The 26730-nt window shown below is 42.3% G+C and overlaps 1 protein-coding gene and 1 long non-coding RNA gene across 7 annotated transcripts in view; one reads left to right on the top strand and one right to left on the bottom strand.

Annotated features, from left to right (window-relative positions):
• The window catches only part of LOC141584595 (uncharacterized), a 74316-nt gene extending 62211 nt beyond the window's left edge, over positions 1 to 12105 (bottom strand). Inside the window, exons 1-2 of the long non-coding RNA XR_012517732.1 lie at positions 11701 to 12105; positions 9889 to 10075 (exon numbers count right to left, since the gene is read on the bottom strand). This is a non-coding gene — a long non-coding RNA (uncharacterized LOC141584595). The remainder of the gene's footprint in view (positions 1 to 9888; positions 10076 to 11700) is intronic.
• A 6353-nt stretch (positions 12106 to 18458) lies between these two features.
• The window catches only part of NOSTRIN (nitric oxide synthase trafficking), a 73270-nt gene continuing 64998 nt past the window's right edge, over positions 18459 to 26730 (top strand). For 5 of the 6 annotated variants that reach the window (XR_012517731.1, XM_074399539.1, XM_074399538.1 and 2 more), the window contains exon 1: positions 18460 to 18974. Coding sequence is in view for 5 of the 6 variants with exons in the window: in XM_074399539.1 (XP_074255640.1) it covers positions 18948 to 18974 (27 nt within the window). In the remaining variant the exon portion in view is untranslated. Of the gene's footprint in view, positions 18975 to 26730 lie in introns of all 6 variants that reach the window. The other variant, XM_074399537.1, reaches the window with a different exon arrangement.

Raw genomic sequence — 26730 nt, 5'->3', positions numbered from 1 at the left:
AAAAAATTAGCTGGGCATGGTGGTGTGTGCCTGTAATCCCAGCTACTCAGGAGGCTGAGGCAGGAGAATTGCCTGAACCCGGGAGGTGGAGGTTGCGGTGAGCCGAGATCGCGCCATTGCACTCCAGCCTGGGTAACAAGAGCGAAACTCCGTCTTAGAAAAAAAAAAAAAAAAAAGAACGGTGCAGGATATGATACTGAAAAGTTACCAAGGGACAGATCATAAAGGGCCCATATCTATCCCTGTGGTAAGGAGGGCAAGTTTTAGGCTAAGAGTAATGGGAAACATTTCAGGGATTTGAGAAGGGAGTAGCATAATCGTATTGGTTGTCATCTTTAATAAGAAAGAACATGAGCTAAACAATGGCCATCCTAACTATAACTGGAAAAAGTCCTCTCGAACCCCTAGTGTGTCAGTAGTGTCTGCATTCCATGACAAGGCAGGAAGATGGGCACATGGCCATGGGAGAATATAAAAGATTACGCATTACTGAAGATGTAACCCTCAAGCAACAAAGTAAATTCTGATGGAGAATGAAAGGTGGAAGGTTTTGCTGTAAGTATGCTGAGATCTGGGACAGGAAATGCCTCCAGGTCACTTCAAGAAAAGCAACTTGAAAAAAAATAGAAATTGTCAATCATCAGCCAGAGGAGATCCTTAGGTATGAAGGCAAACTGCCTGACTAAAGACAGTTCTTTTCCCTTGTTTTGTTACCACCTTTCTGTAGTTCAAAGGCACCTAGTGGACTGTGAATTGATACGTGAGAGCAATTTCCAAAGCACCTCTCTGGAGGCGGAGAGAAGCCAAAAGTGACAATACTCGCTGATTGTCGATTTCACAACTGCTAGTTGCATATGAATGACGCTGCCTGGTTTAGCATCACACTACACCCAGGGAGGAGAGAGCCCGGAAGAGAATCAACCTTGGGTTTTCCTACTGAGTGTCAGGCATTATGCTGGGCACAAAACTACTTGAGTCAAGCCACTTATTCCCTAAAAGGAAAATACATTTTATTCTTGTTATTCATGATAATTATGTTCTATAAAGGCACTGCAAGCACTGAATTAGCCAATGCTGGATCATTACTCCTAGACGAAATACAAGATTAGGTTCCCGGGACCCTCTGGTCTCATTTCATCAACTAATTAATACGTAACCTTGCTTTATGTGTATTTGTTTAAAGACGTCCTATTTAATCTGTATTACTGGTTCATTACCATTGAACTCACAGCCAAATGCATTATAACTCATTCCTGAATGAAGCTTATCAACACATGTATTTTTGTAACTGCCCAGTGGGTTCTCCTTACTGGCTGCCCAGCTAGAGCTGATTTATCAAGATACAGGAATTGCAATTGAGAAAGAGTTTAATTCACACAGACCTGGCTGAATGGAAGACTGGAGTGTCATTATGCAAATCAGTCTTCCTGAAAATTCAGAGGCTAGGATTTTTTCAAGGATAGTTTGGCGGGCCAGGGAATGGGTGCTGCTGGTTGATTTGTGATGCAGTCATAGAGGTGTGGCCAACGGTCCTTGTGAGTGCTTAATTCGCTTCTGGGTGGGGGCCACAGGATCAGTCCCCTTCTGGGTAAGGCCACTACCTGGGTACCTGAGTGGGGCCACAGGCGGGTCCAGCTCAAGACATTAGTCATCAGAAATGCAATAACCTAAAAACGCATCTCAAAAAGCCAGTCTCAGGTTCTACAAGACAGATGTTATCTGCAAGAGTTATTGGGGAAGTTGCAAATCTTGTAAAGTCCAGAATAACTGTTGGTAATCCTTTATGTCTACACTTTATTAGAATTTAGGCTCCTCTCATCCCCTTAACCCGATATTCTTTCATTAGCTTTACAAAGGGTGGTTTAGTTTTGGGGAATGGCTATTATTTAAACTCTAAACTAAATGTCTCTCAAGGTTAGCTTATCCCAAGCCCAAGGAATGATTAAAGGCAGTTTGGAGGTTAAAGGAAAGATGGGACTTAGATCAGATCTCTTTCACTGTTATAATTTTCTCACTGTTCTTTTCTAAGGGTGGTTTCATTTTCTCCGTAGGCATATCACAGCTTTCTTACGCTTGAGCACCTTAGACAGCACTTCAGCACTACACTCGACAGCCACTTTAAACAGCAAAATCACCAACAAAAAGCACGAAGATGCACAAGTCGTGTCACTAAACAGACTACAAAAGGGATATTTGTTTACAGTATGAGTTGAAAGAAGGCAGAGCAGTGCCCTGTTCAGCCCCAGCTGAGAATGTATGCATTGAGTGACTCCAGATTTGCTCCACAGATGACTGTAATAGCTGCATGTATTTGTCAGGGTTCTCTAGGGAAGCAGAACTGTTAGAGTAGGTAGCTAGTCCGGCATGAGCAGGGCAGAAGATGGCCACCCCCGAATCAGGAATGTCAGACAACAAGCAGGTGATAAGCAGGTAGTTGTTACACTGTTTCTTTAAAATAATTAGTCAAAGTGATGTCAAGGAAAGGCAGTCTCCAAACAGACAAATCCTGAAACTGGTTATCAGCAGCCTCCCGATCAGATCTTAGGAGTTTGGTGAGTGGGCTCAAGCATGCTTAGTAAGACGCAAAATGGTGGAATTTAAGTATTATATGACCCCCAGGAGCATTCAACTGGTGAGGGAAGAAGGCCTCAAGTGAGCATGCATACAACTCGCATAAACACGCTGCGAGTGCAGCCCCTCCCAAGTGCTCGCAGGCAACACGCATGCAGACAGCTCACCGCAGAGGACGAATCAGGAGACGGGACGTAAGACCTCCAGAATATACCAACATATGAAACCCCAGGTCAAAGGTCAAACCAGGCACTCGATTTCTCAAGTTGCTCGCTTGGCCCTCTTCCAGGTAACTTTCTTTCATTCCTGTGCCAAAACTTTTAGATAAACGTCACTCTTGCTCTTAAAAACTTGCCTTGGTCTCTCACTCTGCCTTATGCCTCTGCAGTCAAATTCTTTCTTTGGAGGAGGCAAGAACTCAGGTTGCTGCCAGCCTGTACGTGAGGGAATATGTTCTCTTTCTGGGTCCACAAGGGGGTGCAGTTTTAAGGGCAAGAACCTCCCAGCGCCATGCCCCGCTCCTGTCTCTCTCCATGGGAGATTTAATGGTTTATGTTTAAATTTCGCAGGCAGGGGAAGAAAACAGAGTCAGTCACTCCGACAGAAGTTCTAAGGAATTCCTTTCATTGGCCAGGGGTCTTAGAGAAGGTGGGGGTTATTTTCAGGTTAAAAGACCCCCTCTTCCACACCCCTCTGGACTCCATGTTTGGGTTCCCTTCCACGAACACTCTCATGGAAGCCATCTTTCCCTGTCTGGATTTCCCCAGTGTCCCCTTCCACACACTCTCGAAGAAGCCTGTCTTCCCCTCCTAAAGTCCATCTCTCTCTCTTTCTCTCTCTCTCTCTCTCTCTCTTTCTCTCGACTCCCTTCCACTCAACGTGGAAGCTGCTTTCCTCTCCTGGATGCCATCTTTCCTGCATTCTCTCACTCCATGTGAGAGTTACCTGTTTCTTTCTCTCTCTAAAGAAATCACTTTCTACAAACACTTTTGAGTCCGGCATTTACTGCGCACTGCACAGTGGTCCCCTCTCTCATTCTTGAGAGGGCAGGAGACCAAGAACCTGGAGAAACATCCTCTCAGGGGAGCTGAGGGCACCCTGAACCCCAATATTACATACAGATTTGCCACCAGTAACAGAACTGATAAAAAACGTGTGTACCTGCGTGCGCGCAAAGAGAGGGAAGGAGAGATTATGGGGAATTTGTTCCCACAAAGATCATGGAGGCCAAGAAGTCCCAAGACCTTCAGTCACAAGCTGTAGACCCAGGAGAGTTAATGGTACAGCTCCAGTCTAAGTCAAAAGACCTGAGAAATAGGAGAGCTGCTGGTGTAAATTCCAGTCCCAGTTTGGTTCTAAGGGCAGGAGAAGACCAGTGTCCCAGCTCAAAGACAGTCAAACAGAGAGACCAAATTCTTCCTTTCTCAGACTTTCTGTTCAGTTCAAGCCTTTAAGATTTAAGTGAGGCCCACTTACATTGGGAAAGACAATCTGCCTTACTCAGCCTACAGATTCAAATGTTAATCTCATTCAAAGACACCTTCACAGATTCACCAAGAATAGTTTAAATATCTAAGCACCCTGTAGCCCAGTTAAATTGACACGTAAAATTAACCATCACATGCTTTGCGTATGGACTTTTGGGTTTACAAATAAATTTTAGCGAGTAGGTGAATTCACAGATAGGGACTCCAGCAATCATAAGGATCAAATGTATCATTATTCATCAGTGGTGTGATGGAGGCAATTCATACCAGCTTGTATGGGCTGTTATATTTTCTGAAATTTTGCAAGTTGATCATTAAACACAGTCATTTTTTTAAAATTATATAAACTTACAAATTAAAATTATATTTTAAAATATAGGTAATAAGGCCAGGCACAGTGGCTCTCACCTGTAATCCCAGCACTTTGGGAAGCTGAGGCAGGAGGATTGCTTGAGCCCAGAGGTTGGAGACCAGCCTATGCAACATGGTGAAACCCTGTCTCTACCAAATAAATAAATAAATAAATAAGCCTGGAATGGTGGCACACATCTATAGTCCTAGTATTGCTTGAGCCTGGGAGGTCAAAGCTGCAGTGAGGTGTGATCACACCACTGCACCCTAGCTGAGGCACAGAGTGAGACCCTGCCTCAAAAACAAAACAAAACAAAACAAAACCCCACATATTTACAGGTAATAAATATGCAAAAACATCACTTTCAATGACCTTCCTATATTCTACGATCATCTGTGCTCTTGAGGTACTTTACATCCATTGTATTTGTATGAGGGAAGCACCACACAATGGCTGGTGTGCATTTCTTCACAAATCTGTGTTCAGTGACATTATCTTCCTAAATCATGTATTTAATAACTATAGAATTTGCAGCAAAAGCTGCAAATTAAGGCATGCTTTCTTACTCATTTATGATGAGCCAATTGGTAAACACTTCCCAGCACAGTAAAGATTTAACCCTAGACCTGAACGATTTCAAAACTTACACATACTCTTTCTGGTTCATGGCACAGATACCAGTGTTTGCATTTGTTTCTGGGCTCACAAGATTTCTACCGCATTTGAAATGCTCCACTGGCTTTTTTCTTATCTACCTCCGTTAATTTTTCTTACAGAGCTAATTTTTCCTCCTGTAGTTTTCATCTCTAGCTTCCTCTTTTTGGCATTATATTGTTTAGTGCTTTCAATTACATCAGAAGCTTTTCTTGAGGAAGACCCCCAATAAATAAAATACATCAATAACTGAACTCAATTTGTCAAGTTCACCGTATCAGTTCAATTCACAAAGGATACATCTCAATTTGTCAAGTTCACTGTATCAGTCTAATTCACAAAGGATACATCTCCTTCCCTCAATCTAACCCTGGGAACTTGTAAGAGCAAACAAAACCCAGAACACAGGCTCAAAAAGAACCAGTGCAAGCAATTCAATCATTCAGTACTTTGCAGGTTGAAGAATGGAAGCGATCCAGGTAGTAAAGTTAAGTTTTTCGGGATCTGGGTTTTAAGAATGGGCTCAAAGTCTCATAGGGAAATAGTCCCAGGTGTGGGCAGTAGATGAAAAATGAAATGCTACAAAGCGAGTTTATTTCCTATAACTTAAAGGAAATAAAAGAGCAGTCACTGGCCCTTCTCTTTTTGAGTCAGAGCAGTTAACTAGATCCATCAGGATTGAACACTTGGCTCTGGCTAACGTTCCTGACCCAGAGTGCTCGATACTGTCTGGCAAGCCATCAAGCAAACCTATGTTGGATTTCAGATCAGTTGGAGCCAATTCACCAAAGATGAGTTCAGAAGGATTCCCAGAGTTTATTTTTTTACCAGCAATGACTATTGTTTTTCTCTCAGTAGAGGGTACTAGATGGTACACAGAACAGAGCCCTGACGTATCGTACCTCCAGCGGTGCCGTTTTAGTTGTATCACTTACAAGTCATTTCTGAGGAGGTATAGTTTATACTATGGTAACCAATAGTTTACACTATGCTAAATGTACCAAACTGTTTACACACAGAGCCAGAATGATAACGAAAGCAGTAAAATGCACATCAAAATTGAGTCAACATGTACTGAGCACCAATCGTTTGAAACATTATGTTAGGCTTTGTGCGGGGTATAAGGAAGTCAGGGCAAAGCTGCTGCATTGAAGGGGGTCTCAATCCAATTAGGGAGGCAGGCTACAGGCAGAAGTTATTATAATGGGTCAAGTTAGCTCTAAATAAATAATATTTGTTCCATTGTGTAGATCAAACAATGATCAAGGCAAAAGGCTTTTTTTTTGTTTTGTTTGCTTTTTGGAACAGAGTCTCGCTCTGTTGCGCAGGCTGGAGTGCAGTGGCAAAGGATCTCAGCTCACTACAACCTCCACCTCCCAGGTTCAAGACATTCTCGTGCTTCAGCCTTCTGAGTAGCTAGGACTGTAGGCGTATGCCACCACTCTCAGCTAATTTTTTGTGTGTTTTTAGTAGAGATGGGGTTTTACCATATTGGCCAGGCTGGTCTTAAAGACCTGACCTCAAGTGATCCACCCACCTCGGCCTCCTAAAGTGCTAGGATTACAGGCATGAGCTACTGTACCCACCCAGCAAAAGGCTTTTAAAAATAAAAATAAAATCTACAGATATAAGACATTGGTATCATCGTTATATCAAATATATCGTAAGAATGGTAATTGCTAGAAAAGTTCACAGGAGAGAGTGGTTGTGTTATAGTATTCAGGCAGACATCAGCAGGGCAGGAGAGGGCCACCTGCCCAACCAGGAATATCAGACAATCATCAAGTGATTGCTACACTGTTACAATCATTATTTCTTTAAAACAGTAATTGGTCATAGCCAGCACCAGGGAAAGGCAGTCTCCCGACAAATAGAAAAAACCTGAAACTGGTTATCAACAGCTTCCCAATAAGATCTCAGGAGTTAGGCGAGTGGGCTCAAACATCCGCACTATGAGGCAAAACAGTGGCATTTAACTGGTACATGACCATCCTTCAAGAATGTTCGACTGGTAATGGAAGAACATCTCAAGTAAGTATGCGTATAACCCTGGTAAACACACTGCACATACAGCCCTTCCCAAGCACTTCTGGGACACTGGGCATGCAGACAACCCAGGATAGCCTTGACTTCCTGACCTCCTGATCCGCCCACCTCGACCTCCCAAAGTGCTAGGACAGGTATCTGCCACCATGCCCCGCCTGAAAGCTTTTATTGCAAAGTAAAAAGGGTTTAACGGACTCACAGTTCCACATGGCTGGGGAGGCCTCATAATCCTGGCAGAAGGCGAAAGGCACATCTTAGATGGCCGCAGGCAAAAGAGCACAGATAGGGGAATTCTCCTTTATAAAACCTCAGATCTCGTGAGACTTACTCACTGTCACGAGAACAGTACAGGAAGTACCTGCCCTCAAGACTCAATTACCTCCCACTGGGTCCTTCCCACAACATGTGGGGATTATTACAATTCAAGCCAAACTATATCAGCTGGAGTGTGCCTCCTATTGATTAAACAAGTCACAAGCCAGCCCAGATTCCAAAAGAGGGTATGACGTGAAGGTGCAGGTAATTGGGAGGCTACTAGTCTAACAGACTGTCACAACCAATGCCATGGCAAACCAGCTTTTAGCAAAAACAGAAGTTGCTAGTGACCTTGGGAAGCTGAAGCTGCTTAAAATAGCTGGTACAAGCTGAAAGTCAGACTGAGAAATAAAGAGAGGGCCTTCAAGAATCTTTCTGAACCATTTCTGCCAGCTCTGCACATATTTTCTGAACCAGCACTTTGGAAAACTGGTCTCATAAGAATGGATGGGTTTAGGGGGAAAGAGCTTATGAGAGCGGAACCATCTCATTGGGGCACCCATAGGCCACGGGAAATGCGATGCTTTCTTAATGCCATTGGTTTTTAGTCAGGCACAGTGAGAGGGAACAGTCCTAACAGGCCCCAAGCCAGATTGAGTTAGCTCATTTTCGATTTAGTCAAGCAGTAAGATTTGCTAATGATCTACCTTAAGTGCCTTCTCCAAAGGTATCCCTCTTGGCCTCATGTGTTGAACCATCATTGGCTCATATTTCTTTTCTTTTTTTTTTTTTTTTGAGACGGAGTTTCGCTCTTGTTACCCAGGCTGGAGTACAATAGCGTGATCTCGGCTCACCGCAACCTCCGCCTCCTGGGTTCAGGCAATTCTCCTGCCTCAGCCTCCTGAGTAGCTGAGATTACAGGCACGCACCACCATGCCCAGCTAATTTTTTGTATTTTTAGTAGAGACGGGGTTTCACCATGTTGACCAGGATGGTCTCGATCTCTTGACCTCGTGATCCACCCGCCTCGGCCTCCCAAAGTCCTGGGATTACAAGCTTGAGCCACCGCGCCCGGCCTGGCTCATATTTCATTGAAAATATGATTGTCTTTTGTAACAATGAAATGCGAAGGCAACTTTTGTAACAACATGCTACAGCAACTTTTTCATAAAAGAATAATAGTAATAAATTATAATGCATGGAATAAAATAAGAACCTATGAGTTCATATGATAAAAAGTAATATATAATAAACTGAAAATGCAATGAGGAGCGAAGTGTTTGCCTAATTTCAAGGTACATCACCACAAAATATTTACTAACGGCAAAGGTTGAAGTGGTGACTCTACAGTGAAGCAGCCTGGCAGACACCATCCTAATCAGGTGAACACCATCAGTAATGGGACAAATGAAATGAGTCACGTAAAAGGGTGCAATAAGATCACAGCATGACTTCTGTGATATTCCTGCCAAAGATACGTAACCTGAATCTGATCATGAGCAAACATCAGATAAGCCCAAATTGAAGAACATTATATAAAATAATTAACTGGTCATCTTCAAGTCTGTCAATGGCAGGAGGGTCAAGGAAGGACTAAGAACTGTTCTAGGGTGGGGACTGAAGAGACATGACGACTGAATGCCAGGCATGATACTGAACTGGATCTTGTTGCTATGGGGAACTTAGGCAGGACAATTGGTGGAACTGAGGGTTAGATAGTAATGATGAATCCATTTTCATTTCCTGCTTTTGATGGTTGTATTGTGGTTTTGTTGGAGAACATCTTTGTTTGAAAGAAACACACACTAAAATATTAGAAGGTGATGGAGCGTTAGATTGGCAACTTATTCAGGAAAAAAAGAAAAAAAAGCCTTGTAATGAACTTGCACTGCCATCAGAATAAACAGTCTAAAACAAAAATCTAAATATTGGCCAGGCCCTGTGGCTCACACCTGTAATCCCAGCATTTTGGGAGGCTAAGGTGGGCAGATCGCTTGAGCCCAGGAGCTTTGAGACCAGTCTGGGCAATATGGTGAAACCTCATCTCTACAAAAAATAAAAAATAAAAAAAAATTAGCTGGGCCTGGTGGTGCACACCTTTAGCTCAAACTACTTGGAAAGCTGAGGCAGGAGGATTGCTTGAGCTTGGGAGGCAGAGGTTGCAGTGAGCCAAGATCATGCAACAGCACTCCAGCCTGAGTGACAGAGTAAGAGCCTGTCTCAGAAAAACAAAAAAAATCTAAATGTCACAAATGTGTGTAAGTTCTTATGTGGAAAGAAGAAAGACCTTTATGTGACTCCACTTACCATTGGGTTAAAGTTAAAACATGGCACTGGAGTCATCCCATTATCTGGCCTCTGAGTATTTTCCAAACCTCATAAACTATAAGGTCCCATGCAAACTGTATGCTCAAAGCACTCTTGAGAGACTTAAAATTTTCTGGATACAACAGAACAGTTTCTGTTATATAAACACAACTGATATATGTGTATCAAGTATCAGCAAGTGTGACCATCTCTTACCAGTATTTTCTGGATTTCCCCTCATTCCCAACCAGGCTGAGTGGGATTCCTCTTTGTAATTCCCATTACGTTTCTGCAAAGACCTCTTCTATATAATCTATCATGGTGTAATGTAACCTTCCTTCATCAAATTGCCATCCTTGAAAGAGGGATTGGCCCTTGTTCCTCCTTGGATCTCTCGTAATGCCTGGAACAAAGAAGGCGCTTCATAAGACATCCCGGAATGAATGAGTGAATGAATGAATACACATCAATGAATTATCAATTGTGTAAAATGCTACAGAGAGGCAAAATGAAAGAACTAGTGTCTTTCAGTAGAACCATTTCAGAAGAGTTGCGAGAAGAGCTGACTTACAGGTTAAATAATTCGAGTAAGAAGGCAACAGGGGATGATTTTTAAGAAGTACACACAGGGATGTTTGACTGAACAAACAAGTTTGAGTGGACAGGTACCCTCAGTCTCAGGGGTGCACAGTGGCCTAAAAAAATTAATATATACCTTTAAAAAAAATCATATGGGGTCTCACCATGTTGCCCAGGCTGGGATCAAGGAATCCTCCTGCCTCAGCCTCCTGAGTAGCTGGGATTGCAGATGTGCCACTGCACCTGGCTCTTAGTAAATACTTTTGAATAGGTAATGCAAGCACAGCATATAAAATTCCAAAAGTGCAAAAGGAAATCCAGTAAAGAATAAAGCTCTGTCACTTCCCATGCTCATCCCCCAGCCTATCAGTTGCTGCCACAGGAAAAAAAAAACCAATAAATAACCATTTGGCATGCTTTTGTTTCTTCCCTAAGATTCCATGTCCATATCCTGGCAATGATTTATAGGAAATAACTATAAAGCCATTATTTATAAAGTGTAGAGGGAACCAACGCGGAAAAGGTGAATAAATTCCACTGGTGGCACTTTATTTACATATGCAAAAATGCCAAACTCATAATGTGCCCTGGAGACCAAAACAACTCTATACTAGACATTCCAGTATACACTTAAATTGAGATTTATAAGACTGATGATAGATGAGCTTAGAAAAAAACTGTAAGTAATGGCACATGAATATGAACACAGGTGATTAAATGAAGATAGAATGTAATTTGGACAAATCTGCATTTGTAAAATGTCCTTGTTCTCATCCTTTTCTGTGGGAGTTAAAGCCATAGATCATGGCTACAGGATGACTTGACTGTTAATTATTGTCTATTAGTCTTCAATTCCTAGGGCTTATTGTGGAAAAGTAAATTTATACTAATTTGTTTTATGCAAATTAATCTATTTAGTTTCATCTGTTTTCTCCTTTAACACCTGGAGTTTTTAAATTAATATATATGGAACTGGGACATGCATAATAAAAATTAAACTCTAGCACACTGAATACAAGACTGGTTTGCATGTATACAGTAAGTTAATTATGAACATTTGGGCTCAGATTTAAAAATTAATTTCAATGAAGTGTTAAGAGGCAAAAAGCTTACTTTGTGCGGTTTTTAAAATCACAGTGTAATTAGTACAAATGGAGCATAAAAGTTACCTTAGATACTACAAATTAGGTTGGCTATTAACAATGACAATATCAGTGTTTACCCCCATTGCTTCTGCCACAGTTTAAAGTACTTATTAGTGCTTCTAAATTAGATAGTTTTCTTTTTTCCATCCTGAGGCTTTGGACAAAACCCAAACCCTTAATTAAAAAAAATATATATGTGCATTAAGGCAAGGCTTCAGAAATATGTCTTTCAGCTTTGGAGAGATATGGAAGTTAAGGAAATAATCACTGCAATGATCCAAGACTGAAAATAAGAGTAACTTACTCAGAATGGGATTGCTTCTATACTTCCCTCTGAGGTGACTGGCAGAGGTGATGTCATGGGTGGTCAACACTGCCCATGGCGCTCATGTACATGCAATGACAACAGGGAAAGCTGCTGCTCCTCTGCCAGCTCAGACAGGCCAAGGACGAGGCATCATCCGGACTCAGAACCAGGAGCTGGCCTTCAGAAGACATGTTAAGGTGTGTCAAGATGTGTCACCCATGTCACAGCTAGTCCTAGGAAGAAAGTGCTCCGGATGATGTGGCCTGCTGACAGCTAGCTGCTCCCACCTGATCCATTAACCCCTGGACCCCCGCAGCCTGGCTAAGTACTCCTGCTCCTTGGTCTTCAGTACCAGCAGGCCCCAAGCCCAGGGGCTGTCTCTTTACAGTCATCGTGCTGTGAATAGAGCAAAAATTCTCTCAGATGGTCTTGGCAAACTTGTCAGAACTCTGCTCCTAGACTCCAGCTCTCCCAAATTTATTCTTAACATGAGGGCACTCTTCAATTTTATTCTCAGTCCCAAGACTCTCCTTACCTCATTTGTTTATATCTTTTCACCAACGAACCTCCAAGAAAATTCTCTAAGTGGCCCCTTGGGGTTCTTGCCAAGTCCTACTTCGTTTCCTGCTTGTCAAGCCTATTTTAATCAGCGTCAGAGCCTCCCAGGTGCATTGGAGCCATTTCCCATTTTAGAGTTCCTGCCCAGAAGGTCACACTTCTGTCTCAGTGTTTTCAACTTTGCTTCCTGATAGCTGAGGATATAGGCCTACCCATAAACAGTATCTCCTGCCTTGCCAAAAAAGAAACTTTCTAATGATGTCACTCTCTCAGTATTTAGCTCAAGCAAAGGGGGGCAAATATTTATTGAACATTTACTTTGCTCCAGGTACTTGGCTGTAAGGAGCTCATTGAGTACTGTGGGAGGGAGACCATTAAACTCATACTTTCTTTTTTTCTTTCTTTCTTCTTTCTTTTCTTTCTCTCTCTTTTCTTTCTTTCTCTCTTTTTCTTTCTTTCTCTTTCTTTTCTATCTTTCTTTCTCTCTCTCTTTTCTTTCTTTCTTTCTTCTTTCTTTTTTTTTTTTTTTTTTTTTTTTTTTTTTTTTTTGAGACAAGGTCTCACTCTATCACCCAGGCTAGATGGAATGTGGTGGCATGAATATGGCTCACTGCAGCCTCAATCTTCCTGGGCCCATGGGATCCTCCCACCTCAGCCTCCTGAATAGCCTGGACTACAGGAACGTACCACCATACCTGGCTAATTTTTTCATTTTTTGTTTTTGGTAGACATGGGGTTTCACCACGTTGCTCAGGCTGGTCTTAAATTCTGGGGCTTAAGCAACCCTACTGCTACGGCCTCCCAAAGTGTTGAGATGACAAGCATGAGCCACTGTGCCCAGCCTAAACTAATGTTTTCAACACAATAAGATAAATGAAGTAAAAGAGGGGTGTGCAATGGATAACAGTAGTAGAAAGGCAAGAGTTCACACTCTCTGGGGAAAACAACACAAGCTAGAGTTTGGAGATAAATAAAAGTCAGCTGGGCCAACATAAAGATAGAAGGACTTCCCAGGGGAAGGCACTGAATAAGCAAAATCCTAGAGATATGAAAATAACAAGGCACGCTGTCATCATTTCAACTATCAGTTCCTTTTTAAAAATTAAAATTAGCGTAAGTGTTATCTTTAATTTTTTTTTTTTTAACATTGCTGGGTGCAGTGGCTCATGCCTATAATCCCAGTGCTTTGGGAGGCCAAGACAGATGGATTGCTGGAGCTCAGGAGTTCAAGACAAGCTTGGGCAACATGGTAAGACCCCCTCGCTACCCTGTGCCTCTGTTTCCCTATGTGTATTATAAGGATCAAAATAATACATACCTACCTCAAATGATAACTGTGATGATTAAATAAGTTAATAAGTCATCCCTCAGTATCCATGGGGTCTTGGTTTCAGGATACCCCCTCATACCAAAATCCAATGATATTCAAGTCCTTTATATAAAATAGTATCATATTTGCATATAACCTACTCACATACTCCCATATACTTTAAATCATCTTTAGGTAACTCATAATACCTAATGCTATGTAAATAGTCATAAACACTTGTATTTTTATTGTTATTTTTAAAATTCTTGTTTTCAATCCACAGATGCAGAATCCAGGGATATGGAGGGCCAGTTGTATTTGTAAAGCACTTAGAATAGTGCCTAGCATGTGGTAAGCCCTTGAAATGTGGGCTGATATTACCATAAAGTATTTAACTAGATTTCAATTGATGACATTTATGCTGTTGCCAATTCTTTGCACGCTTTGGCTCCTAAAGAAACTTTCCAGGCAAGTTTTGAATTGCCAGTAGCTTCTACTACATTTGGGCTGCTTTTTCTTACTAGCTTACTAACACCTAATATTTGTTTGTGAATACTTAGTAAATATGTCCTAATACTGTTAACTCCCCTTAGAAGCAGCACAGAGAGTGGTAGTTAGAGTCCAGCAGAGCAGCTTCCAGGTCAGACCCTGGAAGGAAATCCATTGCAGGTTTTCTTTCTGCAGAGAGGTCCTACCAGGAAGGCACAGGCTGAGCAGAGACTGAAAAAGAAAGCAGGAAGATTAGGATAGGAGATGTCAGATTGCAAGTCTAACTGGAGGCCAGGCTGGCAAGAAGCCAGAGTATGAGTGCGGATGAGAAATACAGGACCAAAGGCAAATCTGAGAACAGAGAACTCAAAAGGATTCTTTGCACATTAAAAATTTTAGAAAGTGTGATGGTATTCCTTCTTGGAGGAGATGCTTCACTAGATAGATGATAGGTAGGTAGATAGATAGATAGATAGATAGATAGATAGATAGACAGATAGATGATAGATTAGATAGATAGATAGATAGATGGATGGATGGATGGATGGATGGATAGATCAGATAGATAGATAGATAGATAGATAGATAGATAGATAGATAGATAGATAGATGGATAGATTAGATAGATAGATGATAGGTGGATAGATGATAGGTAGATAGATAGGTAGATAGATGATAGGTAGATAGATAGATGATAGATTAGATAAATAGATAGATGGATGGATGGATGGATAGATTAGATAGATAGATAGATGATAGGTGGATAGATGATAGGTAGATAGATAGGTAGATAGATGTTAGGTAGGTAGATAGATAGATAGATCTTGAGAAAAGAAAATTGGCTTAAAGCAGTTTGAGCTATGAGGTATGCAAAACTTCTCAGGCCCCGAGAGGAGGGTATGAGACTCCAGCTTTGCTCTGTCTCCTTGAACTCACACCTGGCAGCAATTGTTTAAAGGCATTTTGTTCCTGACTAACCGTATCATCTACTATCTCCATGTTCCTGGAATTTGACACACAGAACAGTGCATAGCCAATCGGCAGTTTATGTTTTTTCATAGAAATTCTTGGCAAACAACTCAGGAGTTTTCTCTTCTTTTCCTTCAAAAACCTACTGGTACCTGCTGCTAAGCAGAGCACATACTCAAGGGGAACTTGAAACTGTGCTCTTGGTTTGCAGTCCTCAAGCCTGGCCCAAATAAATTCTCTACTTATATCAAGTGAGTCTGTCATTTTTTCCTTTAGGTTCACATTCTCATCAACCTGTAGGTACAAATGAGGTTATGTTAATATTAATTCTAAAACTACAAGGTTCTTTGCTCCTCATACACACATGGGAACTCAGTCTCCTCCTCCCAAAGTCTCCTTGGGCCGTTTTTAGGGACCGAAGGAATTCTGACATGCTCAGGGACAAATGTGCTCACTGTGTCCTGCTCTATCTTCCTTATCAAGACGGCTCACCTACCTGAGCGTCTTCAGTGGCTGAAGACACCTTAGCACGTTCTCCCTGCTGCTGCCTCCTCACAACCCACACCCAGGAGAGGTGCTTTTTGCTGTGCTCCTTAGCAGAGTATCTGTAGGGTGGAAAGTGGGGCTAGAGGGGAAAACAACCCTTATCCGCCTAGAGTCTTTTATGATTTAGCTCCTCGTATTTCTCTTCCTAACCCCAGTCTGCTAAGGTTCCAAACATGTCACCCCAGGCTGGGTTGGGGAGCAGGAGAGGAACACATATACCAGCCACCTGCTCCTTGTCCTTGCTACTTTATCTCTCTGGTCACTCGGGAACAAATACTAACCAGTCATTGTAGTAGATGGAATGGAAAACTCACCCCAGTTGTCTGCCCCGCTCTGTCTCTATGCCCTTTGCAATGGAACACTGAGCTCCTCCTATTAAGAAGTAGAATCTCTCCTCGTCCCTTTAATCTGGGCTGGCTCATGACTGGCTTTGATCAGCTGGATGTGGCTGAAGTGATGGCATGTCCATTTTAAACTGTGCCTCGAGAGGCCTTGAGTTCTTCCACTCACTCTTGTGGCTCCTCTGCCATATCCTGAGAAGAGCCTGGTTAGACTACCAGCTAATGAAATATGGCCTCAGCCAACAAGGTAGCCCCCAGCCAGCCCCTTGCCCAGAAAAGCCCAGATGAACTGTACTGCCAAGCCCTGTGTAGATGACCTGCTTTTACATGAGTGAGCTGAGGGGACACCCGAAGATCCACCCAGCTAAACCACAGATTTGTGAACTAAGTAAAGTCTGTGTCATTTGAAGCCACTGGGTTTTCTGTTTGTTACACAGCATTATTGTGACAACGGATAAACGTTACCAACCTATTTCCGACCTCCAAAATCAAGGCTTTTTGAACATTCAAACACTCCTCCAAAGAAGCTCAACAAATAGACGAATTCTAATTCTAAGTCTGGATTCAGCCAGGACCCCATACTGCCCTTACAACAGCCTGGAAGCAGCCTGGAGCAAGATGGAAGGATTTTCATTCAACAGATGTCCAGGAGGTCTGAGGGAAAGCGAGTCAGCCCGTTGGGAATAGCACACATGAGTTTGGCGATAAGAGTGCCCTACCTATCTGTAATTCATATGCAAAGATCACAGTAAGCTTTGTGTGACAGCATTTCTTGTGGAAATTGGCAAGGGAGACCGATTTCCCCAGTTTGGACTCAGCTGGGACTGAAACAAAACGAAGAGCAGCAGGGAAAATGGGGCAGGAATCACGGAGAAGACACTGAGCTGACCCAGGTCCTGGAACTGTGGCTCTAGACAAGCTTACCTAAAATCTCTGAGGGCAGAGAAGTCCTATCAAGTGAGAATTTGAGTCAATATTATTAAACTCAGTCTATATCCTGTCTCTAAATTTCTTTTAAAAAAAATTGAGATGGGGGTCTGGCTAAGTTCACCAGGCTGGTCGCAAACTCCTGGCCTCAAGCAATCTTCCCATCTCAGCCTCCCAAAGTGCTAGGATTACAGGTGTGTGTCACAGTGCCTGATCTACATTTATTTTATTATACAGAGTTACCTTGTCTAATTCCAGCCCTGTGATAGCTACCCAAGATTGTTGTAGTCTCCAGTAATCAAGTTTCTTTGGCTAAGAAAGAGGGAAGACTTTAAGTGTGCGGAAAAGACCCCTTCTCTCCACTCTGGTTGCAAAGCAAGTTCGTTTCCTTAATTGTCCCCTGACTCTTCTACGTTGTTTCTAGAAGCTTTAGTTTTTATTTTTTAGAGCCTCACTCTGCTGCCCAGCTTTGAACTCCTAGACACAAGCAATCCTTCTGCCTCAACCTCTTGAGTAGCTGGGACTACAGGCACACACCACCATACCCTACTTAAAAAAAAAAAAAAAATGAGCCGGGCGCGGTGGCTCAAGCCTGTAATCCCAGCACTTTGGGAGGCCGAGGCGGGTGGATCACGAGGTCGAGAGATGGAGACCAATCTGGTCAACATGGTGAAACCCCGTCTCTACTAAAAATACAAAAAATTAGCTGGGCATGGTGGCTCGTGCCTATAATCCCAGCTACTCGGGAGGCTGAGGCAGGAGAATTGCCTGAACCCAGGAGGCGGAGGTTGCAGTGAGCCGAGATCGCGCCATTGCACTCCAGCCCGGGTAACAAGAGCGAAACTCCATCTCAAAAAAAAAAAAAAAAAAAAATGTAGAGATAGGAGTTTCTTGCTATATTGCTCAGGCTGCTCTCAAACTCCTAGCCTCTGTGACCCTGTAGGCTCGGCCTTCCAAAGTACTTGGATTACAGGCATGAGCCACTGCAACTGGCTTATTTCTAGGGGTTTTGAATGGAGCCTGCACACCAGGGCAGATGAATGGGGGCTGAGCCAGCCAGGCAGGTAAAAACTGGAGGCTTTTAAACTCTGAGGTGTTCTACTGGACTCTGTCGATGGAGCTCCCTTAGAACTGGGGACGTGCCTGCCAGTCAAACAGAACTGCCCACAGCCTAGCAAATGGCTGTCATATAGGCCATTGACTGGAAATCTAATGATTGGCAACAGGGACCACAGGTGCAGAGGAAGCAATGGAATTCCAGCTGTGGTTGAGTTCTTGTTCTTTCCATTCTTTCGAGTGATGAAAAAGGAGGGCAAATCTAGGCAATGTGTTCTTTACATTGAAAGCTTAGCCTTTTGATCCTCTTGGGGCTGAAGGGAGTGGGGAGTTAGGGTCCAAGAAGTGATTAATGTACATCTTGCTCCTGCTGCTGTTTCTGAACATTTTATAGTTACGGTTCTATAGGTGTAGGTCCCTGGTTGTTTGGTATCTGGCCCTGTGGGATTTAGGGCGTGGGGGAATATGGGCTTGGTATGTGACAGCCAGATAAAGGAGGTGGTGGGAGGTTTGGGCTCTGGGTCTGTTGGTTTGCATGTTAAAGGCATGCTCACAGGCCAGTTGTTTGCTCTCTCTAGGAATTAGTTAACCCTCAGAGAGCCAGTCTCTCTCCATGTCCACGGGGTTCCAAAATGGCAAAGCATCATACCATACAAAAGACAAAAAGCACGATTAATACTGCAAGCTGAGAGGATTCGTGTTCCTGTACTATCAGACCGAGCCCCAGAATTATTGGAGACATGTTGCAGCTTCTGTGCCTTCTCTCAATGTTACGCCGTTGAGGACTCAGGATCCTGCTCTCTGAGTGTTTACAGAAGTCATTCTCACTATCTCAGCCTGGTTCTCTTGACCCAGAGTAGTTCTTTACTTTCTCGGGAAACAAACGGGATGAAAGTCCAGGGCTGGGACTTCCTCCCTGGTGTGTTTGACAAGGACTGACGTACGCTAGGCCCTTTGAATCCCGGAAGTCCTGAACACACCCAACCTTGATTACAGTGTCCAGAATGCTGGAGCGGAGGTAAAAGGACAAAAGCCAGACACATTTCAACATGAGGGACCCACTGACAGATTGTCCGGTGAGTAGCTCAGTGTGGTTTGCGTACCTGCGTGTGAGAGGGAGGGTGGAGGGTAGATTTGTATATTAATGGATTTTAACATAATAAATTTGAGACGCTCAGAAACCAAACACATTGAGACATTGGCTGTGGTACAAAAGTTTGTGGTTTTTTTCTTTGGTTCAGTTTAAAACAGAGCTTTTTCTAGGAAATGACAGGGCAAGTAACTGTCATCTTTCCTACTCATGTTCTCGGAAAAAGTTTTGAGTGAGTAAAGCATCCTATTTGGATCCAGATGGTGGCTGTTTGGAAAACATTTTTAAGACATACACCCGTGGTGCCAACATCGTGTGTGGAGTGGATACAAAAACACACAGAACGTCTGCAGCCAATTTTTGGCTCTGAGAATAAAGTCAGAGAGGAGAGTTTTTGTGCTTTTTCACCCTCATTTTTTTGAGCCAAGGATTGCAAGTCCTGCAGGAGGAAGGAGAGATTCCTCGCTCTGCCTGGTCTGCAGTGGTTCTCAGACTGGTTTAGCAGCGTGTTTGTTCCAGTCCTGGGAGCATTCCCAAAAATTAAGTTTGGTCAGAAGTCCGAAGACATTGTGAGGTCACTGACGGCAACAGCAGAGATGTAAGTTAGGAAATAAGAAGCAGCTAAAACAAAGGGGGGATATGTTGACTTTGAAAATAAAGTAATCAAGGAGGGCCAGTGTCTTATCCCAACTGAAAAGCTAAGATTGGTGACATTGGTGACAACATAAGCAAGGGGTTACAGTCATCTTTCATGTATTAATAACACAAACTATGGGGTGGCGGATAAATGGGTGCTGAGATAAAGCCAAAAAGAAAAAGATCAGCAGAGGATTATTGATTTCCTTTCTGTTTACTCAATGGATAAGAAAAACACATGCTTGGAAAAGATGGAACTGTAGCTACTATTGCAGAAAATCAGATGAGCTAAATGAGATGAACTCATAAATGACTAGTAATTTTAATAATGACTACACAGTAGCCAATTCTGCCTAATTTTACTTTTTTAAATACAAAAAAAAATTAGTGCTTAATATAGAAACGAATTCCAATAATATGGTTATATAAAGATTTTTAAGAGCGAAACTTCCTCCCTTAATTACTTCAATCTCAGTCTTCTCTCCATTGGTAATTATGAAAAATTTTTAACAAGTCTTTTTTCATTTATTTGTCTCTCCTTGAGGTTACTCCCTTACTAAACTGTTAAATCCTCTCCTGTCCCAACACTGCTACCACGATGCTTTTGTATACGGAGGCAGGGCAGGACAGGGATGGGATAAGTGGCAGCAAAATCTTGGCACTGACAGTAACCAAAGAAGAAAATTAACACTGGGGAAGAGTGCAATGGACAGAAGAGAGGGAAACAGAGAGAAAGTTTAATTACATTTAAAAAGAAAAGCAGAAATAAATACATAAAAAAAAACCCGAAGGCCTAACATCCTTTGTGTAAGCAGCAAAGTCAGTCTTCAGCTCTGGAGAAATGTTTTCTTTCAGCAGCCCCCAAGGCAACCCATAACCACACTTCTGTGTCCATTTAAAGCTCCACTCCCTGGCATGCTGAATAGTTCTTTGTGCTATACTGGGCCAAGGACTCCCATCCTTGTCTAAAACTCTGAAGGTCATCTCTATTGGCTCATTGCCACCGAAAGTATCCGGGAGTCATGGAGAGGCGGATATCCCTTCAGCCTGGGTTTTCAAACCCTCTAAAGTCAGAGAACATTTATTTATTTGCAATTGTTTCATCTTAATCAAGTGTTCAAGTTGATTTCCTGGTACATTCTTAGCTTGTACTTGGGGAACAATGCTACGTGAAGATGAATCTGCAGTTTGGGAACAAAATAAGACAAGGAAATGGATTGTAAATGAGTGCCTCGTGAAACACTTGGGTGTTTTTTGTTTTTTTTTTTTTTTCTTTTTTTTTGAGACGGAGTTTCACTCTTGTCACCCAGGCTGGAGTGCAATGGCGCGATCTCGGCTCACCGCAACCTCCGCCTCCTGGGTTCAGGCAATTCTCCTGCCTCAGCCTCCTGAGTAGCTGGGATTACAGGCACGCGCCACCACACCCAGCTAGTTTTTTGTATTTTTAGTAGAGATGGGGTTTCACCATGTTGACCAGGATGGTCTTGATCTCTCGACCTCGTGATCCACCCGCCTCAGACTCCCAAAGTGCTGGGATTACAGGCTTGAGCCACCGCGCCCGGCCAACACTTAGGTAGTTTTATAAAAGAACCTGAAGCTTTAACCTCCTGCAAAATGTTCCTTCCCATGAGACCCTAGAGTTGCACAGAGCACAATTCATAAAGTCTTAGCTTAGCTGCAGTTCTTAACCAGGCTCAAACCAACGTGCCCATGTATAGAATTCAGTGGGTTACATGAACTTCAATGAAACAAAATCTCTATTTGTACTAATTTCTCACTGAAATTTAGAATTTTATTCAATCGAGAATATAGGCAACAAGCCCCAATACTACTAGTAATAGCTGTGTAGTATCTGTGACTTTGTAGCCAATAAAAATCAGGAATTTTATAATATTACAGTTGTTGCACATATCTAGAAATATTTACATTCAGCCTGACTTCAAAATGTTGGTAATACTTAATATATATAATTTAGCATGTTAATAAATAAGCAGATAATATCACAATTTTAAAAATATACTCTAAAAATATATAATTCATTTCCTTTGTAACCCTGTGTTACTTGAAAATATTATTGAATCAAATAGGTTTCATGAGACTACTAAAAGGGCTTATGGTATGAAAAAATTGAAAAATCTCTTTGAGATCATGCTCTAATGGAAAAAAAAAAAAAATAAGGCTGAGAGCTGGGCCCTTCAACCTCAAAGAGCCAGGTCAGTGTTTGAGTTCAAATGATTGCCACCAGGGTGGCATGAAGATTGCTTAAATGCTGTGTAAGACTAATCTTGAGAGTGTCAGAACTCATTTGAAGAAGATATCTTTAACATTCTGTTTTTGAAAAGGAAAAGAATTGGCTCTGGGCCTTGAGGCTCCATTGCTTGTAAGCTTCGCTCCTTTTTTTTTTTTTTTTTTGAGACTGTGTTTCGCTCCTGTTGCCCAGGCTGGAGTGCAATCTTGGCTCACCACAACCACCACCTCCCGGATTCAAGTGATCCTCCTGCCTCAGCCTCCCGAGTAGCCTGTCCAATTTTGTAATTTTTTTTTTTTAGTAGAGCTGGGGTTTCTCCATGTTGGTCAGGCTGGTCTTGAACTCCCGACCTCAGGTGATCCACCTGCCTTGGCCTCCCAGAGTGCTGGGATTATAGGTGTGAGCCACTGTGCCCAGCCAAGCTTAGCTCTTAAACCTAAAAATATGTCAAGGGAAATCATCTTCAAATCCATGTGCAAGAAAGGCAAGAAAGAGCCGGGCACGGTGGCTCAAGCCTGTAATCCTAGCACTTTGGGAGGCCGAGGTGGGTGGGTCACAAGATCAAGAGATCGAGACCATCCTGGTCAACACAGTGAAACCCTGTCTCTACTAAAAATACAAAAAATTAGCTGGGCATGGTGGCGCGTGCCTGTAATCCCAGCTACTCAGGAGGCTGAGGCAGGAGAATTGCCTGAACCCAGGAGGCGGAGGTTGCGGTGAGCCGAGATCGTGCCATTGCACTCCAGCCTGGGCAACAAAAGTGAAACTCCGTCTCAAAAAAAAAAAAAAGAAAAGAAAAAGAAAGGCAAGGAAGTAGGATCCAATTATCTCCAAAGGAAATAATCCGATCTTAAGAAAGTACTGATAGCACCTTCCTATCAAACAATCATATAGAAATCAAGGACAAGTAACAAGCAGTAGCCAAACTTTGCTTTTTACACACTCATACAGTATCCAGGAAGGGGCCTGTCGAAGCAAGTCTTCTAGGCTTCAAAGTCAGCCCCTCCCCTCATGTCATTGAAATAGCACAGGCTGCTTCTCAGGTTGGCAACCTGGTTGAGATGCCAATTTGAGCTTCCCATCTTAGTGGCTTAGTCTGAACACCAGACGATGACTGTCACTAACTCAGATGGTGACAGTGCCATGGTCCCTAGCTCCTGGGAGGTTCTGTCTCACTGTAATGTTAGAGAAGGAGGCTGAGTCTGGCATGGGTGTCATGTGGCCCACAGCATCCCAAGTTTGCATCAAAGAGATGTGTAACATGCCATTCCACATTTCTTGGACCTCTGTTTCCTGGTCTGTAGAGGAAAAGGAACAGACCATGCTCTTTGATGTTCCACATCCCAAAATCTATGACAGTCTGCCGCAGGGATTCTAAACACTACACAGACGGTGAGCAAATACATAGAATCCCTTCATAGAGCGGCCGTACTGTGAACCATCACCCCCCAGTGAATCAGAGCTCACAGGAAATCAGTAGCACAGTGCCTGGCAAAGTAGAGGCATCCAGTAGAGTTCATTGCGTTAAATTTAAGAGGAATATCATCACTATTCAAAAAAATTCTTCCATGCTAGCATCAATAAAAATAATTTTTTCTATAATTTTTTTTTCTAGAACTTAACACTCTTAATCATTCGAGCAGAAAGAGCAGGTAGGCCAAGCTTGATACAGGCACTTTATAATCTCTAAGAGTCATTTGTCTAACCATTTCATATGCCAATTGGCTGGATTACTAAATATTTTTTGTAATCACTATATTTGTCAACAGAATTTGCTTACAAGTGCTGGGAAGAAACATTTACTTAATGGCTGAATGGGAAATGTCTGTGTAGACCAGGTACCTATTTGTGAAGGGATTATTATTTTTTTAGGGGCTCAGGAAGATCCCCAATATTCCACTACCAGACTGAAATCCCTTTAGCAGGGGAAAAAAACCTCATAACTTTTTTTCCTTAATAATTAATGATCCCCAGGAGAAGCAGCATATTAATATAAATTCATATGGGGTTGTAAAATCAATAGTAGATTGTTCTCCAGAATGAATATTTGGTAGGAGGTTATGATAGTTAAAAGCTTAATGGGTAGGAAAAGAACACCAAAATTGCCTTCCACCTGACTGCAACTATAGCAGGCCCTTCTTCTTGTGCTGGTTGATGACATTAAGAAGCACATAATACTTAAGGGTTACTATAACTTGGAGTAAACTTAGTGTGATGATACAAATTACCCATTTTTAAATATATTTGTGTCTGATGGATTCTCTAATTGATTTTCATACCTAACATTTCTCATCGAAGCTCTGTCTCTAACAAATTAGGTTATCCTTGGCTCTTTGGGCCTTAACTGTAAATAAGGGAATTAGACTTCAGTGATTTCCAAACTGTACTCCATGGAACCCCTTCAGAGTCCTCTCTGGTGGGTGGGAGTGTGGTGAGGTAGGAGTGAGACAACCAAAGCTAAAGTCAAGTGATTTTACCCCCTGAAAGCAGGTATGTTCCAAGGTTTCCTGATCACACACACACACACACACACACACACACACACAAAGAGAGAGAGAGAGAGCGAGAGAGAGAGAGAGACAGAGAGAGAATAAACTAGATGTCCTCTGGAGGTCTGCTTTGGCATTTAAGTGGGTCTGCTTTTCACAGTTTTTGTCTCCAAGTCTGAGTAGATGGCACATGATGAAAGGTACAGAATCATTGATTCTGAATAAGGGTTTTTGCTGGGATAATGAAAATATTCTTAGCAACTCTTATTTATTGATGTCACCTTTGTCTCAATCTGGATCAGGGTTTGTTGGGGAATTTACGGCACATAGTATATAGGATCAAAGGTAAAGATTCTGCTGCTGTCATAAGTACATCTCTCTCTTATCTGATTGCTAAATTAACAACAAGTATTAAAGACCTCAACTTGCGTGTGCCTGGGCATACTGGAGTTTCAGGTTTGAGTGTGGGTTACAAGTATGCCTGAGACACAAGTCCTTTGCATCCTTGAATTGGCAGAGTGGCTGGGAGCGAGGCAGGAGGCAAAGCCATGGGCCAATTCCCTCTTCCTGGAACGACTTTGTCTCTCTACCACACTCTTCTAGTACAAATACGTTCTATGTGTACCATTTTGGGAAAAAAGTTAGAAAGTATCAGTCTATGCAGTGACAGAAAAGCATCTTCCAAAATCTAGAGCTGGCTGCCCAAGGGTCAACGGAAGCCACAGACCGTGCTTTGTTCTAGCAGCCCCTTACTTTGCGAGGCTGAATATGAATGCCTTTGCCACAGGCTTCCCCACTGCCACTGAAGGCAACTGAGTTTTCAATCACTGGCTTATAAACTTTCAGCGCGACCTAACCTCCTAAAACTAGTTCCCTTGAGACAGTATTGAAAAATGTGTCTTAGAGAGTTTTGATGACTTGGGAAGTTTAGGAAATGCAGCATCCCCTAACACAAACACGTAGAAAAATTCTCAACTGTTCTACTCATTTCTACTTTGGTTGTGGGCAGAGTTTTCTCTACATGCCCCATCCCACACTTGATGTCCAAGGTCCCTGATTCTCTCCCATAGGTAACTTCCATGTGCAGCCTATCCTCTGGTGATGGTGGACTGGTAAGGACCTTTCCCTTAGGACATTTTGTCTCAGATTCCCTTCCTTACGCTGCTGGCTCTCTTAATGGCAGGTTCTTTTTCTCCTTCCCACTCTAAATGCCCCTACTCCCTCGAATCCATTTCTCTGCTTTCTCTTCTCCCATCCTCAGCCCCAGCTTTACAGTGTTTGAGAGCAGAAGAATTTACTCTGTAAGCATGCATCTAGATCTTTCTTGCAGCACCAGGCTGCTCCTCAGGTTGGTAACCTGGTTCAGATGCAGCTAGATCTTTCTCTCTTGCACACAGCCCTGTGGGTTTTTGTTGAGTCTTTGTTTCTGCTTTGCTGTGGGCTGGAGAGAGATGTCAATAAGACAATACATAAAAATCCATAGCTTAATACTGTGAGATATTTCTAAATAAATCAAATAAGGAAGCCACAGGACCTATAAAGAAAATCATAAAATTTTATTGAACATAAAATAAAATTTGAACAAATGCAAAAACTTACTATGTCCTTGGATAGAAAGTCTAAACACCATTAAAAAGTCAATTTTCCCAAATTGAAATATGTATGTAATACAATTCCAATTAGGAACCCAACGGGGATTTAAAAAGAAATGTAATTAGACAGAATAAATGTCTCAGAATAGCCAAATTAATTATGAAAAGGAAAAAAAAAATAGTTGTTTAAAGAGAGAGCAGAAGCAAAGTGTTACTATCTCTATGACTTAGGTACTGAGAACATAATGTGTTTTATTATCTTCTGTATCATCATTATGTTATGAACCATAAAAATGTTTCATAATTCAAAGCAAAAAGATCCTGTATGAGTTAGAACTATGTTCAACTTAATATTAGAAAAACCTCAAATGTGTATGTCTTTAAAAAAGCGATATTGTATTTCTCTCACACGTAAAATAAGTCTAAAAGTAGAGAGTTGAAGGCTCACATGGTGTCCTTCGTAGCCATCAGGGACCCAGGCTCTTTTTCTCTTTCCTCTCTATGATCTTAATGCATTATGTCCAATCTCAATACCACTTTATGGCTTTGGCCTTCATTTTCAAGTCCAGCAGGCAGAAAAGAGGGCGAAGAAGGCTTTACTGAAACCTCATACAAAACCTTCCCTCACATCTCCTTGGATAGCTTTTTTTTTTTTTTTTTTTTTTTTTTTTGAGACAGAGTTTTGCTCTTGTTACCCAGGCTGGAGTGCAATGGCACGATCTCGGCTCGGCGCGATCTCGGCTCACCGCAACCTCCGCCTCCTGGGTTCAGGCAATT

The sequence above is a fragment of the Saimiri boliviensis genome, chromosome 5, assembly GCF_048565385.1.
Source record: "Saimiri boliviensis isolate mSaiBol1 chromosome 5, mSaiBol1.pri, whole genome shotgun sequence".
In the NCBI taxonomy this organism is placed as follows: Eukaryota; Metazoa; Chordata; class Mammalia; order Primates; family Cebidae; genus Saimiri; species Saimiri boliviensis.
The sequence above is the reverse complement of the archived record's forward strand: the minus strand, read 5'-3'. Positions and strand labels throughout refer to the sequence as shown.